This window comes from Agrilus planipennis, unplaced genomic scaffold, assembly GCF_000699045.2.
Source record: "Agrilus planipennis isolate EAB-ADULT unplaced genomic scaffold, Apla_2.0 scaffold380, whole genome shotgun sequence".
NCBI classification, from domain to species: domain Eukaryota; kingdom Metazoa; phylum Arthropoda; class Insecta; order Coleoptera; family Buprestidae; genus Agrilus; species Agrilus planipennis.
Window position 1 is genome coordinate 4,042 of NW_020439059.1, and position 15,863 is coordinate 19,904.

Consider the following 15,863-nt stretch of genomic DNA (forward strand, 5'->3'; position numbering starts at 1 on the left):
TTTTTTTTTTTTGTTTATGAAATATAGACCACCCGAGTAGGCAAGCATGTTAACGAGCTTCGTCGTAACACTTCAAACGAGTCTCTAGCCAAGAGGGCCAAGGAACTAGTAAAGAAATGGCGCAGCATGGTGATACCGGGCTCGAATGGCCAAATAAAATCAAATTTATCGTCTCCAGGAGAACTTAGCGCTTCAGAAGACTTACAAAATAAGAAACGAGTGGCCAAAGAAGCCATCGAAAACGCCATCATCAAACGGCCAAAGGTAAATGGTCAAGTGAGCGAGTTGGATTTCTCAGACAATTCCAATTCGAGCTTCAAAGATGTGATAAACTCTAGTAACTCGTCTACGTCAACTACTAATAAGATATTTTCAAAACGTGACGCGATCAACGCGAATTCAGATTCGAATTCGAGTCTTCCGGACGCGAAACAAGACCCTCTCCTTGAACAGCAGCAGCCAAAGAAACGAGGCCGTAAAAAAGGTTCCAAAAACCACAAGAACCTCCTCGACGAAGCTGAAACGTCTTTTTCGAATAAACTCAATGTTTCTAGAGGTAACGCAAAAGTAAAAACCACGAAGGAACTTTTAGCGGACCTACAGATCAAGAGTGGAAATGCTGTTCTTCCTGCCTGTAAACCAATCGAGGATCTCAACGAACGTGCAGCCAAGCTCACTGAAAGGGTATCGATCATTGATCAGAAACTTAACGCAACCTCGAACCGTTACAAAAATTCGCAAAAGAAACTCAGCTACGGACAAAAGAACAGTTCTTCTGAACGCGTGATAGAGTCTGGATCATTTAGCAATGTAAAAAGCACATCATCAGAAAAGCCGCTTCCCCATTCTCCTAACTCCTCCGCATCTGACGATGAAATAATTGTCGTAGATGACGAGGAAAAAAACTCAAAATCGGAATATGCAGAAGTTCCTGTAGTAGAAGATGTGCCTAAGTCTTTATCTGAGGAAGAGGCTTTGGCACAGCTGCCACCTATCGACAAATCAGTCTTGGAGGAGTTTGAGGAACATCTATGTTATTGCCAGCTGGTGGAAAATAAAACGGACTTTTCTGTGGAGGAAGATGATGCCGACGTGAACCTACAGCACACGTATGAATTCGTGGAGAATTCAAATTGTCCAGCAAGAACGTACCTAGAAGAAAAATATCACTTAGGAGAAGCATGTTTAGAGGACAAGGTGACGCTCTTACATACGACGAACATGCCGAATGTGAATGGCAATTATAGCATAGGCGGTTCAAAAACAGAATCAGAAATGCTCGAAAATGAACTTTATGTGAACGTAGTGCCTAGTGTAAATAAGGAGAGTATACCAAAAGTGTTTAATTCCGAAGACTTTAGGGAACCCGCGAGCGAAAACTATAAAAAATACAGTATTTCGAAAGAAGATGAGAAGAGTGATACATGTGAAGTAGAAACATTAGAAAAGAGCGGTGATGACGAGAGACCGAATTGTTGTGAAACGTTTAAAGAATGGCACGAAGTAGTCGAAACTCGCTCGTATAATGGCGAAATTTTAAAAATTTTGCCTTATGTAATCATAGATTAAAACTAAAAAATGGCTAGTCTCGTACGATGTGTAGGTTGTTCCATGTTAATATTGTGCTTGGATACTGAGCCATTCCATAAAGAATTTTTAACACGAAAGAAGTACGAAATTTTGACCAATTACAGAACTCTCTAGACTCGTATTTTTTTTATTATATTGTTGATAAGAGTTCTAAGTTTTGCGAGGTAGTTTTTGAAAATTCTTGGATGGGCCGGGCTCCAAACAATTTAATCTTCGTTATCTTAACATGGAACAATCCACCAAAGCACCCTGTATGTCCTTCTCTGTCGATTATCATTCAATGTGCCCATTTCAGATGCCTTAGTACGTTGTGCAATAATTTCGTTTCAAATAGAACGTCAAAATTTTTATCTGGGAATTGAGAAAAAAGAATCCGTTTATTTTTTCAAAAGTTATGAAAACAAAAACATTAAAACCATACAAATGATATATTAGGACTATTGTATTATTAAAATTAATTTATATGTACCAATTGTCGGTTTATTTTCATTTTTTTTACGTATTCGTTAAAATAAATCCAATTAAATTTTGTATTGTAACTATTAATTTATTTGTTCTATTTTAGTACGCAACACTCAAAGGCATAATCCTTTTATAAAGATGTAAGCAACGTTTCTACTATTTATTAATTGGTGTCGATATCTACCAAAATTAATTGTGATTTATTTGTATATAATCGTCTATACTTTACCATCTCCCACTGTACCTTAAAGCTATACATATAATATAAAGTGCATTATAAGAACTTTTACAAAGAATAAAAAAGTTTTGGTCCTCTAGCAGTTAAAGAATGGAAAAAAAAACAAGACTACTTAAAGATATAATATTACTCTATAGTGAAGTCACTAGAGTTAGTAGCTTAATTTCTCTTATTTTTTTCTTTTGTTTATAGTACAGGGTGTTATTTATGTATATCGTTTGATAAAATGATATGTCGGTCCTTTTAATGTGTACATATTTTATTGAATTTATTTTGCATAGTTACTATTTTCTGAAAGAAACATATTATTATGCCTTGTTGAATTTGTTAATTTATTATTTGATCTAATTGTTAAATTTGTCATTGAATTTGGGAACGTATCTTAAATTGCATACAAATGCAGCATTGATGTTGCATCATTAAGAAAAAATAAATAAAAACATTACGGATTGCCTTAAAACCGTTTTGGGGTTTCTTTAGACTGACCATTTAAATAAAACTTTCACTTCACATTTGAACATTACTTTGAAATACGAATTTAATTTGTTTTGTAATGTTTATGATGATATTATTGCCTTCTTATAAGAAAATAAAATATTTTCCATAAGTACTTCTGTGTTTTTTATAGTTTCATACCAAAAAATAAAATAAAAAGTAATGTAATCAGACTTACAGTGAATCTAATAAGTTTCCAGGTAGGGCCATTGAAGTTTTAAAAATATTCTTTCAAAATAGTAAGAAAGTCGAAGTTTAAAAGTGGAATGTTAAAATTGAATTAGTATCACATGAATGACCTTTGCTTACATTTTTAAAAACTTTTTGCTAATCATTTTATATTGATGACAAAAATGCTATCCCTATTGTTGCTAATTAAATATATAACAGGCAAAAACAAATGTTTTGTTCATACTTTTGGATAAAGAAGAGCAATTTTCTGGAACAATTTATCGTCAAAGACTTGTAAAAACGACTATTTATTTTAAAACTCGAAGCTATTAATTGCCTATCAGACAAAAATCATTTATTTTTATTAACTAACATGAGGTAGAAATTTTTTTTGAAACTTCTATGTAAATATATGGAGTATTTCAAAAGTCATTTAAAATATAAGTCTTTATTAGTGGATTATAAAATAGAAGATTGGCATAAAGATCTTGACACTTATAAAATAGGTTTATTACAAATCTATAAATATGTACATAATTAATTAAATAATAATTATCCCCAATGCTGTTTATTATATACAAAAACATAATTAGACCTCCTGTAAGAGTGGAAATTCCCCTTCATCTTCTGTTACCAATGCCTCAATGTTATAAAATGCAGCATGTAACATTATAAGCGAAAAAGAAGCTCCTAAGACCCAGAACATTGCAGCACCTGCCCCCACTAAATAGAAAATTGGCAAAAATACCAAAACTAGTAGTCCATATTGGTGGCCTAATGTTAATTCTTTGCCACAAATTACCAATTTTTTTTCTGTATGTCTCTGGGATAGTTTATAACCAGTATAAAGATTTACAATGACAGCAACAAGTAGAAACGGTGACGTTATTCTGCAAATTAAAGGAAACATTCAAAATATTCATCAATATAACAAAAATAGAGGTCACATACAAGCAATATACAATCAGTCCCAGGAAAACAAAAACGTAATTGCTCTGAAAATATTCGATATTTCGCAGAATTCTCTTACTTAGTCTGGGGACTGAAGGGAAACTCTTAAAATTGGAAGTACTTAAAAATATTGACCACGGTCTTACATTCTGTTTCTGTCTACTTATCCATTCTTTAGGGTCAGGTATTTGTCTTGGCAAAAATCTGAAAAATTTAAGGTGAATATTATACTGGTAAAAATGTCTATGTAATAAACGACTAAGACAGACCCTAAGAACTGATTTTTTCTCAGCACTTCCGCAGGTATGGTAGCATCCATTTCACCAGAAACATCCACCTGAACATCTGCCATTTTAGTAATGATATGTATTTATTTATTCAAACAATATTTTCAGTAATTCCGCACACGGAAGTAATAATTTTAAATCATTATAACTCTCTGTTATAACTGACGTGTCTGACAAGTACGAAAACGAGGTTATGTTTATTATATTTACATACACATATGTTTTTTCAAGAGGTTTGTTGTTAATTAATTTCGAAGATATACTATGCACGCAAAATTAATAATTATCTAAACTAAGCACTTAGTTATTTTTCATATTTACAATGATAATGGGAAAAAATAGTAGTAAATAAGAAATTGTTTTGTTTATTTTTTTTTTTATAAAAACGTAGCCTCTGGCAACATTGCTTCGTCAAACTGTAGAGTGGTAGAGTGCAATCAAGTAACCAACCAGCGATTGAAAATATATTGTTCAGGCAAGGCTGCAAGAATCTACCAATCAAAGTAACCACAGTGAGTTTGAATTTATTTGAAACTTCTAATTCAGTGTTTTCATTGGTCGAGGACACTGCAAAATGCATTATTCGCGTCATTCGCCATTAACCGTTGAGTGGAAAGTGAAACCAAAACAGCGATAGTGAAAGAAAAATTTGTTTTATTGTGTGAAACAGTTTGTTTGTGATTGAAAATAAATAGAATATTTAATAAGTGTGGATTAAATATATAGTTATAAATGTGATGGCTCGTTTTCGAAATTTATGTTCTGAATTTGATGAGGCCGACAATGAAGAACACGATTTGGACTCCTCTTCTGGCTGTGAATTATCTTTTGAAATGTCTCGCGAAAACATTGCCCCCGTTAGCCCTATTCATCTTGGACCAAGACGTTTACAGTTTACAAATGAAGATGAAAATTCAGCAGCACACTTGTCATTTAGTCCTCCTTATAAAAGAGTCCGAGCTCTTAGACTGTTTGATAACCCATTAACGCCGAAAACCATTTTGGAGAAGTCTTCAGTATGTGGAACACCAGCACCTCGTAACCGTTTATTTTCTCATTGTGAAAGGCCTCGAGGAGTTGCAAGTGCTTATCCTAATAAATTAGAAAAACCAGCTGCAAATGTTAATCCTTTTACACCAGATGGTAAGTGTAAGTAATTATGTTTCTTCTAATAAACTGCTAAATGAATGCCATGTATGTTATTTAAAAAAAATTCTAAATCGTATTGATAGGTTTGATGATGACAAAGAAACGTTCAAGATCTATTCGTTCTCTTATAAGTTCACCTGAGGGGGTCCACCTTACAGTACCAAAATTAGAATTAAATGATTCAGATGCAAGTGACATTGAAATTGAGCAACCCACTAAGCGTGTTGCATTGCAGGTACAACCTATTCTTTAAATATTTAGCAACAAAGTATATTTTAAACTGTGTTTTTGTTTTAGGAAAACAATATTTCTAGATATTACAAAGAATTCATAGAATTAGAACTTATAGGCAGTGGACAATTTGGTTCAGTTTATAAATGCATTAATCGTTTGGACGGCTGTGTTTATGCTATTAAGAAGTCAACTTGTCCTGTTGCTGGGAGTGCCTTAGAAAAAAATGCTTTAAATGAAGTGTATGCTCATGCAGTGTTAGGTAAATTTAATGGATTAGATTTTTTGATTTTCTTAATCTAAACGTTACTTGTTGTAGGAAAACATCAACACGTAGTTCGTTACTATTCAGCTTGGGCTGAAGATAATCACATGATAATTCAAAATGAATATTGCAACGGAGGTTCTTTGGCTGACAAAATTTCACAAGAAGCTCTTAGTATATTAGAGTTGAGACGTCTTTTACTCCATGTAGCTGAAGGTCTTCGTTACATACATTCTGAAGGCTTAGTGCACCTAGACATCAAACCTGGAAATATTTTTATATCGAAAGAAAAGAAAATACAATATACAAATTATGATTCAGCAGATGATGGCTTCGAAGATTTAGAAGAAAATTCACATGGAGAAGAGGAACAATTAACTTATAAGATTGGTGATCTAGGACATGTTACCAGCCTAAGCAATCCACAGGTAAAAATTTAAATACTAATTTTAATAAGAATAAAAAAAAATTACACGGTANTTTCTGAGTTATAAAATTTTGAATATCTAAGGAACGAGATTTTAATCATGTTTAGCACATTAAAAAATCATTTGTTTTTTTATAAATATTTTTTTATTTACTCTCAAAGTAAATTTAACCAATTCGTTTATTATTTTATAGGTTGAAGAGGGTGATTGCCGTTACCTCCCTAAAGAAATCCTCAATGAAGACTATACTCAGTTAACTAAGGCCGACATTTTTGCCTTGGGTTTGACCGTGATCGAAGCAGCTGGTTCAGGTCCTTTGCCAAAAAATGGCGAGAAATGGCACAAAATCCGGAACGGCGAAATACCTCCCCTGCCTCAACTGCTAAATCGTGATCTGCTCGAGTTAGTACGCTCAATGATCGATCCTGATCCCTCAGTTAGACCTTCGGCACTCCAAATCCTTCAGCACCGTTCCTTGTGTCCCGTAGGTAACAAGTCACGTGCTCAACTCCATCGAGAACTTAACGCCGAAAAATTAAAGAACGAAATTCTGTCGAAACAACTTGTCGAGGCAGCGAAATGTATAAAATCTATAGCACCTGCAGAGAATAAGGTGGTGAAGTGCTCAACGAGATTGTCTTCCAGGTTGATCGGAAAGAAGGTTAACAGGAGCATAAGCACGACCACGTTTTGAAAGACGCAATGAAGACAGACGAATGTGAAAAGTACGAGACGGAAGCTGTACTTGTTGCGAAGAAAACTGCCCATAGAACTGGTGAATCTTTTTTTTTTTAGTAAATTAATATTCTTTTACATTTAAATCATTTTTCATTTTTAGACAATATCTAGTTTTCATTTTATTATATCGCTATTTTAAAATAGATATTTCGGGTCATTTTATCTCATATTTTTACTAAAGAACGGTATAGTTTTCTTTGCAACAAGAAAAGGTCGGCGGGTGTTAGTTGTATGCGTAGCTGTGTTATAAAAAGGCTGTTAATGATTTTCTTTTTTCTCGAAAAATGTTACTGACAAAGATTTCACTTAGTCATTTTTTGGTTTTCCTCTAAATATTTTCATAGCGGTTAACAAAAAATCGGACGTTGCTTTTTAGCACTCATAAACATTATTTTTTCCATATTATTTTAAATAATTTGATATCATATAAAAAATAAAATGAATACAAGAAAATGGTAAATTAATTTTTAGCTAGTAGTTTAACAAAATAATTATTCATGAAGTAGTTTTGCTATTGATGTTTGAATTGTGGGCTTTAAAGCAATGTTCATTTTTATTAATAAAAAACAAGTTAATATAGTAGTGTTTATGGTTCTGTAGGTATTAAAAACGAGAAAGTGTAAAGTGTTTCATGAGCCACACATACGACAACCAACTTAATATGTTTTTTTTTCTCTCATATTTAGATCCACTGTAATGTTCCTAAATCATATTATTTTATGTCACACATTTTAAATGAATTAGTTATTTGTTTAATGTCATGGTGCGTTTTTTTTTACACATACTTATAATATAAAATAATTATTACTAAACCGTTTTTTTTATTATCTTTTATTATTAATATTATTATTGTACCTTTATTAAACGAATGGATGTGGTAATGTAGCAATACCGAATGTAATTTATGTATGCCTCAATATTAGACCTGCACTTATATCGCTGTATTTAATTACCAAACGGATTTCATTGTTATTTTTTGTGATAACATTTGTTACGATTTAGCGTTATAGTAGACTAACATTTCTCGTTTTTCATTTTTTTTTTGTTACATTAAAAAAAAATGTTAAATGCGGGGACAGTGACGTAAGAAAAAGGAGGCAAGCATTTGGTGAATACATTCCAGTTATTAGTGCCTCTGTTATCTAGATAGTTCTTTCTGCTTGTATCATAGTAAATATTTTGATTATTAAGCTTTTAACATTGTAATACTGAATTTTTGAATGTTATGAACTTTATTTATAATAAAAACGACTAAAAATATTCTTTCCGTTGTATTTTTGTAAAGCGATTTTTAAAGAGTTTAGATCTCGGTATCAGTTTTTAAAGTTCAAATATTTTCGCGCTGTTATAGCAACAGTCATTTTAAATGTGATTGGTTTACATTTACCATAGAAGTTTATAACATTGACTATAGATTAGAGATATATGATGCTTGGTACCATAGAGAAATTGCCGAAAGCTTAGCACTCTCATTACAAGAGTACGCTAGCGGTACTGTCAGGGAACAGAATGAAAATTGGGTTGCAGAAGCAAAGTGGCATTTTGTTTAATTACTATAATATTTCGTATCTATGAACATTGACGTTAACTTAACCTAAAAATATACGATCGTTGTGATTTGTTATGGAGCCAAATAGTGTATATTATTTTTTTACTATTATTAATAAGAGTGAACTATTAAGTAATCTGTGAAATTAATCATACACTGACAGTAAAATCATGATAATCCGTAACTCATCTGATATAACTTTTATGTAAGTGCTGAACTTTCAGTCTTTTATTAACAAATAGATGTACTGGTAGCTGATATATAAACAGTTCTGCGGAAAGTCATAATATTTACAATGTACGTGAAACAATTTATCAGACTCATTAGTTTTAAACTTTTTACCTAGTAAATGCAATAGTACCTATTTAGCGTTGAGCATACAGCTGCTTTAATTGTGATAAGGATTTATTGTGCTTTTTATCTGCAGTATTTCAGAGATAACATTGAATCAAGGATAGTTTTGCTACATTTGCTTTAACGTTCCATTTAAGTAACTATTTTACTAAAATACAAAGCAATATGGCTCACGAAAAAGTTATACTTGTAACAGGTGGTACAGGGCTTGTTGGAAATGCCATAAAAACTGTTATTGAAAGTGAAAACCCCAAAGATGAAAAATGGATATTTATAAGCAGTAAAGATGCCGACTTGTGGTAATTATTTTCAATTTTTATTAAAACTATGTCTACCTAAAATAATCCGGTACTACTGATATATTAATTTTAGTAATTTAGAAGATACAAAAAGATTGTTTGCTAAGCACCAGCCCACTCATGTTATCCATTTGGCTGCAATGGTTGGAGGATTATTCCATAACATGTCCCATAATTTAGACTTTTTGGTAATTTTGAAAATTCCATTTTACTTGAGGTAATTTACTCATTTTAGAGACGAAATTTACATATGAACGATAATGTATTGCAAGTAAGTTATGAAACAGGAGTAAAAAAAGTCGTTTCTTGTTTATCAACATGTATTTTTCCTGACAAAACAACATATCCAATAGACGAAACAATGGTAAGTAAAAAGGCTTCACAATAATTAATGCAACATTCTATGTGTGAGTTTTTAAGATTCATAATGGCCCCCCACATCCTTCAAACTTTGGTTATAGTTATGCAAAGAGATTAATAGACGTTTACAATCATGCATACCATGAGCAACATGGTTGCACTTTTACGGCTGTGGTTCCATGTAATGTATTTGGTCCTCATGATAACTTTAATCTTGAATCTAGCCACGTTATCCCTGGTCTTATTCGGAAACTGTATGACATAATTCAACAAGGAGGTGATACTTTTGTTGTAATGGGAACAGGGAAACCCCTGCGCCAATTTATTTATTCACTTGATTTGGCTAAATTGTTTGTTTGGGTTTTAAGGGAATATAAAGAGGTGGATTCTATTATTCTTTCTGGTAAGTTAAAGTAAATTAGGGTTTTCAAATAGTTAACTTAACTATTTTTCTTGAACATAAACGAATTAATTAAAAATAGAAAATAAATACAGTAAACACTCGATAGTGTGATCTGAAAACTGTTCACATAAGAATGTTATATTTAATACGTAAATACATGAAAACAGTACTGAAATATTTTTTACTGAAGAAAGAAATCAGAAGATGTGTAACACCATCCATTATTTCATCCTTAAAATACAAGGGATTTCACATAAACAGTTAGGCAGTCTTGTTAGTTTTAGGTTTTTGTTCTTAGTATAAAAATTATAAGAATGTATGCAGAAAGCAGATGAGGCAACAATGAATTATGTAGGTACCCATTTGAAGTGATTACATGAATAAAACAACGTATCTCTAGCGAATACGACTGGGGATGTACCAAATATTTCGGGGATTTACAGAATTGGCGCAACAACTACGGTGAAATATCAATTTTTTAGGCCAAAGGACATACGTCTCTATGTGAAGGTTTAATGTAGTTGTTACATGGTAGCCTTTTATATTTAATACGCTGTTTACGTTATACGGGGTTTCCGTTATGCAATGGTCACACTATCGAATGTCTAATGTAAATACATACAAGGGGTATAATAGGAAACTAGCTTTTAATTGTTTGTTTTTTAACAGTTGATGAAGCTGCTGAAGTTTCGATAAAAGATTTGACTGAGGAATTAGTAAAAGCATTTGATTTTAAAGGGAAAGTCGTTTTTGATACTACAAAAGCCGATGGACAGTTTAAAAAGACTGCCAGTAACGCGAAATTGAGAAAATATTTACCAGATTTTCAATTTACACCTTTTCAACAGGCATTAAAGGAAACTGTTGACTGGTATAAAAAATATCACGATATTGCGAGAAATTAATTATTTTCAGTAAAAATAATTTTGATAATTACGTTTGTTCTTACTTATCTGAATTTAATAAATTTGAGATTTGTTGAATAAAATCTTTTATTCAATAATATTCCCTCCTATTACAATTTGTTGCATACTTTTTCTGTTTCTTAAAATACAGCGTTTTTAGTCATTTTAATTTTATTGTGTTATGCTGTTTTTAAGTAGTGTTTTTGAATTTCCCGCCAGCGCCGTAAGATTGAAATCGTGAAATAGTGATATTATTTATAGAAAAGAACAAATTCAACTATAACTCGATGTGCTTTTATTTTTTAGCAATAAAGTAACTTATTTAAACGCATACATAATTTACTTTCTTCGTTTTATGGTATTTCTTGCACATGTGTGTATGTGTATGTACGTGCATGTGAGTACTGCAATCATTGTTGCAACGCCATTTTGTGTTGTGCTTGTTAAAGTTTTGGACGTACTTTGCGTTGCTCTACAATTTCACAACATTTTGTAATACAATATGCTGGTACTGTTAAAAATAATGTCTGTTATTGTTTATTTGTTATGTGAACTTAATAGTGGCCATGTAGTGATAACATTTGTTANTGCATTATAAGTAAAAACTACTTTTGGTGTTTTATGTGAATAAAATTTGTACACATGTAAATTTATTAACTTAAATAAAATGGTAACGGTAATTTTCAAAACGTTTTATAACAGAATTAGGTGTATACATACATATATGGTAAATATTTACCAGGGCTTCTAGCTCCTTCGGCGGTATAATTGTTGCACCCGGTTTGAAAAGAACCACAATTAGGTCGAAAGTCAACATTACCGTAATCGTTTGAACATCCATTTTCGCCATCATTAGTATGTATTGCGTCCACAAAATTTGCATCGTCAGGACTTAATCTGAGGTCATCATTCAACAACTTTGGGTAACAAAATAAAGGTCCTGCTGCATCTAGACCAGTGATGCGCCTAACTTTTGTACCTTAAAAGTTATGCCATTGTTTTTTGTGACTTCTCATTTTATTTTAATGTTCACATTTAAAAGAGTGTCTCGAAAATGTTACAGAACAAGGTTTTATTCGATATTAATTTTTTTGAAGAGGTATTAGAAAGAATAGGAGAAGAGAGGATTCTATGGATGTCAATAAGAAATAGGCGAGATAGGTTGATAGGACACTTTTTCTCAGGCATGAAGGTCTAGTCAGAGACACATTAGAGGCAGAAACAGGAGTTAGGAGGGGTAGGGTCTACCTCTAGGTAGAGGTAGACCTAGATTAGAGTAAGCAAATAGTTAAGGGTGTGGGTTGTTCTAGTTTTAGGGAAATGCAAAGTTTAGCTCAGGATAGGAAAAAGTGGAGATATGTGTCCACCAGTCTTAGGACTGACGACCTTATGATGATGATCTAGAATTTTCTAGTGTTACTGCCAAAAAGCTCCAAAAATATACTTTATTTGCTGAAGCTACTGAAACATTAACTATGAAAGGGACAAGGCTTTTAAAAGTTTACCATTAAATTTAATGTTGCACCCACTGTCATTATTTATTTTACGTTATTTATTATAAGAGGAGGGGAAAGAGAATTATAATTAGTATGTTCGACCACTATATGGGCGGCTCAGGATAGATTTTGGACATAATTTCTTTTTTATGTTAAGTAAAATCAATTGGTAGGTATTTTTCTGTGCCCAAGATGTGCAATGTGGGTTTTATGTGAAATTGTACTATAATAATTACCTTGAGCAAAATATATTGATTGCCCCACGTATCCCGCTACTTGTCCACCAAGGGAATGGGCTATTATATGAACTTTATTCAAATCGAATCCTACGTTGACTATGTAGTTTGCTATAGCCCTACCAACATGGGATACATAACAAATTGATCTGAAATAAGTGGAGTTTCCGTATGCTGACCAATCGACCAGAATCACATTGTATTTGTGATCGGTCTCATAATAAGCTTTGGCCATGTTCATTAACCATGGCTTTGTACCATACTCGGTCCAACCATGAATAATAAATTTCGTTTCTTGTGTTAAGTCCACATTGATGTTGGTGTCATTTCCGTAGTAAAGCGTTGGACTAGTTGAATTTTTGTAATTGAAAACGTGGTACTCTATTCGAGATGGATCGACAGAGCTCACAAAGGTACACGTGGACCAAATAAGATCTTGTATTGCACCCAGGCCAAGATCAGCGCCAATTACCGAAACTCCCAAAACGAAAACGGTTAAAAAAGCACCTGTAATTAACGAGAATATTTTGCAATAAAAAACATCATATTACAAAATTAACAATACAACGTGTAATTATACAACACGCTACTTCTTCAAACACACAGACATACCGGGATAGGGGTTAAGGAATTGGTTTAATGGTAGTATTTGTACACTATGAATTTAAATTTGCCTGTAACGAACGTTGCATTTAAGAGCGCTCGCGGCTCAAGCGGTCGCCACTACGAACTCGACTACGTGGCCGAGTAGAGCGGGAACGTCCGTTGCATGATTTCGTTACATAGCAACTCGCATCAAAAATTATGTCATTAAATCTAAATATTACAATTTTTTACAACATAGTACTTGGATTGGGGCAGTATCGTATCAATATTTTTTATAATTGTTCAAAGTTGTACTTCACTATAAATCTTTAAATTACGCAATATTATGATAAACTACAATTATTTATGTCTCAAACGCCTACAATTTTCTACATTGTTCTACGACCAAGCTCGATCTATTCTCTGCCTACATACCATAGTTTCCTACTAGGGACTTCTTAATTGTTCGTAGAAATTATTGCCAGTCCAAGTGAAAACTACTTAATTTTATTACACTATACATGCCGGAGTTGCCTGTAACGAACGTTGCATTGAAGAGCGGTCGCCACTACGAACTCGACTACGTGGCCGCGTAGAGGGGGGACATCCGTTGCATGATTTCGTTACATAGCAACGCGCATCAAAAATTCTGTCTTTAAATCTAAGTATACAGTAATGTAGGAGGTATCTTCGTCGTTTCCTACAAGCGATAAGCATTATGGTAACGTTTACTTTTGCGTATGTTTAGTTAGGGGTATGATAACAATAACACAGTCGATGCCGTTACCCTGGTGGAAATAATTCGACAATATTTAACGCGAAACTACAATTTTGTACAATAAATTTCTAAAACATTACCTATACAACATTGAATTATTCTTTACAACGTGATCCTATCTCCACTGTGTTTAAATATTACAATTTTTTACAACATAGTACTGGGATTGGGGCAGTATCGTAGAATATTTTTTATAATTGTTTAAAGTTGTACTTCACTATAAATCTTTAAATTACGCAATATTATGATAAGCTATAACTATTTATGTCTCAAATGCCTACAATTTTTTACGACTAAGCTCGATCTATTCTCTGCCTACATACCATAGTTTCCTACTAGGGACTTCTTAATTGTTCGTAGAAATTATTGCTCGCCCAATTGAAAACTATTTAATTTTATTACACTAAATTTGTTAAGATTTAAAATATTTTATAATAATCTCTGTAACACTTGTATTACTTCGTATGAAACATTTCAAAAAATTTTGCAATAACTTCAGAACTTAAGTAATTTAACGTAAAATTATTCTTTGGCACTAATGCATCTGATTCTTCATCACTTCATGTATATTTTATTTGAAGATTGTTGTTAAGTATCACAAAAGGTTAGTGTTTTACGTAGGACTACAACGAAGGACGTGTTTGTCTGTCGGAGACTATTGTTTTCGATTTTTATATGAAACGTTATGAGTTATTAATTTCCATTAAATGTTGCACTAGTCTTTAAGAATTACAACAAATAACTTTTTCCAATTTTCCAATAACACAATAACCTTTGCGTAGTACGTTGTTATTTGTTGTGAAAAATTTCTGCCTTCGACAACCTTTTACAATTTATAACCGTGGAACTGAACAATGAGTTTTTGTATTACCTTAAATGTTTTAGAATTTTGTGATGACGAGTTACAATTCTTTCTATTTTTCTACGACTACAGGAAACATTGTAATGGTTAATTGTTGTACTGTTGCGTATTTTGTTGTCACCAGAGTGACTTTTAAAGTATTTGGAGAATTAACTTAAAAAATTACTGTAAAAGAACCCCATGTTTATATGACTGACGGTACTTGTAAAATAAATTATTTTTTAAATTAGCAATAACTATAGATTATACATATGTATACTTAAGTTGGCTTTGATGCGTCGATAAAATTGTTTCAACTTGTTCCTTTTTTATCTATACATTAGTTGAACTTGTGTTTTTAAGAGATACATTAAGCATTTTTCTTTTTTAAGTAGTTTCATGGTCTACGGTTTCGGTCAATGTTAAAATTTGTTAATCCGTACTTATATGTGTATATTTTTTAGTATTATTTCATCAAACCTACAACGCCGTGCACAGTATACGTATTACCTTTATTAAAAATTGCAGTCGGTGAAAATTTTGACGGTTTCGCTTACTTGTCACTCAAAAAATGCATTTGATAAATATTAAAATCAGATTTTCGATTATGAAAAATATTAAAATTGAATTAAGGTCGATAATTTTAAAACTTATTAAATTAAAGTTATTTTTTTATATATTGTCGGTTATTATTTAATAAATTATACAAATGCATTTCAATAATAAAGCAAAAAAGATAAAAAAAGGTAAAAGAAAATACTTACGAAAAATCAGTTTTGTGATTAGAGTAACTGCAAGCATGATTATAGACGCGGTGTTATCAGCTTTTAATTATTGCATGTGTGGTATGAAACTGGCTTTTAATTTTTATAATGTCATTTTAATATGTAGAATTTATCAATCCGATATCACACTACACGTTCTTACTATAATAGATTATTTCACGTTGTATTTTTTTAAAGAGGCTACAACTTTTCTTATGTATTACCGTAAATGAAATATTTCTGCAAAAATGGAAAACAATTGCAGGGTTCTAATAATTGTAATTGTTA

The 15,863-nt window shown here is 32.2% G+C and overlaps 5 protein-coding genes across 10 annotated transcripts in view; 3 read left to right on the forward strand and 2 right to left on the reverse strand.

Annotated features, from left to right (window-relative positions):
• Positions 1-27: 27 nt before the first annotated feature.
• On the forward strand, positions 28-2,383 carry LOC112905181 (mediator of RNA polymerase II transcription subunit 26-like; the record flags this gene model as incomplete). The annotated part of the gene is made up of 1 exon (XM_025977091.1): positions 28-2,383. A coding segment is annotated over one exon (1,542 nt), but the record flags the coding sequence as incomplete, so codon positions are not given.
• Positions 2,384-3,448: 1,065 nt separating this feature from the next.
• LOC108742827 (prenylated Rab acceptor protein 1) lies at positions 3,449-4,487 on the reverse strand. Its single transcript, XM_018478161.2, has 3 exons — positions 4,177-4,487; positions 3,908-4,111; positions 3,449-3,846 (listed from the first exon to the last, which is right to left on the reverse strand). Exons 1-3 carry the CDS (start codon positions 4,257-4,259, stop codon positions 3,546-3,548), a joined length of 588 nt encoding a protein of 195 aa, XP_018333663.1. The 5' UTR covers positions 4,260-4,487; the 3' UTR covers positions 3,449-3,545.
• A 17-nt stretch (positions 4,488-4,504) lies between these two features.
• Positions 4,505-8,265, forward strand: LOC108742828 (wee1-like protein kinase). Of its 2 annotated transcripts, none has more exons than XM_025977089.1 (5): positions 4,505-5,343; positions 5,427-5,578; positions 5,641-5,836; positions 5,894-6,267; positions 6,461-8,265. In XM_025977089.1, the coding sequence occupies exons 1-5, from the start codon at positions 4,932-4,934 to the stop codon at positions 6,959-6,961; spliced, it is 1,635 nt and encodes a 544-aa protein (XP_025832874.1). In that variant the 5' UTR covers positions 4,505-4,931; the 3' UTR covers positions 6,962-8,265. The 2 variants fall into 2 exon arrangements, with proteins under 2 accessions (XP_025832874.1, XP_025832875.1); XM_025977090.1 differs by having other exon boundaries at positions 4,506-5,337.
• A 323-nt stretch (positions 8,266-8,588) lies between these two features.
• On the forward strand, positions 8,589-10,917 carry LOC108742818 (GDP-L-fucose synthase-like). 4 transcript variants are annotated; one of them, XM_025977084.1, is made up of 6 exons: positions 8,589-8,759; positions 8,990-9,207; positions 9,281-9,395; positions 9,443-9,571; positions 9,628-9,970; positions 10,640-10,917. In XM_025977084.1, exons 2-6 carry the CDS (start codon positions 9,074-9,076, stop codon positions 10,873-10,875), a joined length of 957 nt encoding a protein of 318 aa, XP_025832869.1. In that variant the 5' UTR covers positions 8,589-8,759; positions 8,990-9,073; the 3' UTR covers positions 10,876-10,917. The 4 variants fall into 4 exon arrangements, with proteins under 4 accessions (XP_025832869.1, XP_025832867.1, XP_025832868.1 ...); XM_025977082.1 differs by having other exon boundaries at positions 8,982-9,207; positions 10,640-10,916; XM_025977083.1 differs by having other exon boundaries at positions 8,759-8,851; positions 8,982-9,207; positions 10,640-10,916.
• A 647-nt stretch (positions 10,918-11,564) lies between these two features.
• The window catches only part of LOC112905182 (endothelial lipase-like), an 11,397-nt gene continuing 7,098 nt past the window's right edge, over positions 11,565-15,863 (reverse strand). The window contains exons 1-3 of one of the 2 annotated variants that reach the window (XM_025977092.1): positions 15,576-15,681; positions 12,608-13,114; positions 11,565-11,854 (exon numbers count right to left, since the gene is read on the reverse strand). In XM_025977092.1, the coding sequence (XP_025832877.1) occupies positions 11,580-11,854; positions 12,608-13,114; positions 15,576-15,612 (819 nt within the window). In that variant the 5' untranslated portion in view covers positions 15,613-15,681 and the 3' untranslated portion in view covers positions 11,565-11,579. Of the gene's footprint in view, positions 11,855-12,607; positions 13,115-15,575; positions 15,682-15,863 lie in introns of those variants that run through there. The other variant, XM_025977093.1, reaches the window with a different exon arrangement.

Excerpts from the sequence above, each read along its gene's own strand:
- LOC108742818 (XM_025977084.1), top strand. The coding sequence starts at position 9,074 with ATGGCTCACGAAAAAGTTATACTTGTAACAGGTGGTACAGGGCTTGTT. Across the intron at positions 9,396-9,442 it reads CCCATAATTTAGACTTTTTG|AGACGAAATTTACATATGAA; the intron begins GTAATTTTGAAA and ends TACTCATTTTAG. Across the intron at positions 9,572-9,627 it reads ATCCAATAGACGAAACAATG|ATTCATAATGGCCCCCCACA; the intron begins GTAAGTAAAAAG and ends TGAGTTTTTAAG.
- LOC108742828 (XM_025977089.1), top strand. The coding sequence starts at position 4,932 with ATGGCTCGTTTTCGAAATTTATGTTCTGAATTTGATGAGGCCGACAAT. Across the intron at positions 5,579-5,640 it reads CTAAGCGTGTTGCATTGCAG|GAAAACAATATTTCTAGATA; the intron begins GTACAACCTATT and ends TTTTTGTTTTAG. Across the intron at positions 6,268-6,460 it reads CCAGCCTAAGCAATCCACAG|GTTGAAGAGGGTGATTGCCG; the intron begins GTAAAAATTTAA and ends ATTATTTTATAG.
- LOC108742827 (XM_018478161.2), bottom strand. The coding sequence starts at position 4,259 with ATGGCAGATGTTCAGGTGGATGTTTCTGGTGAAATGGATGCTACCATA. Across the intron at positions 4,112-4,176 it reads AGAAAAAATCAGTTCTTAGG|ATTTTTGCCAAGACAAATAC; the intron begins GTCTGTCTTAGT and ends TAAATTTTTCAG. Across the intron at positions 3,847-3,907 it reads GGACTGATTGTATATTGCTT|AATAACGTCACCGTTTCTAC; the intron begins GTATGTGACCTC and ends TTTAATTTGCAG.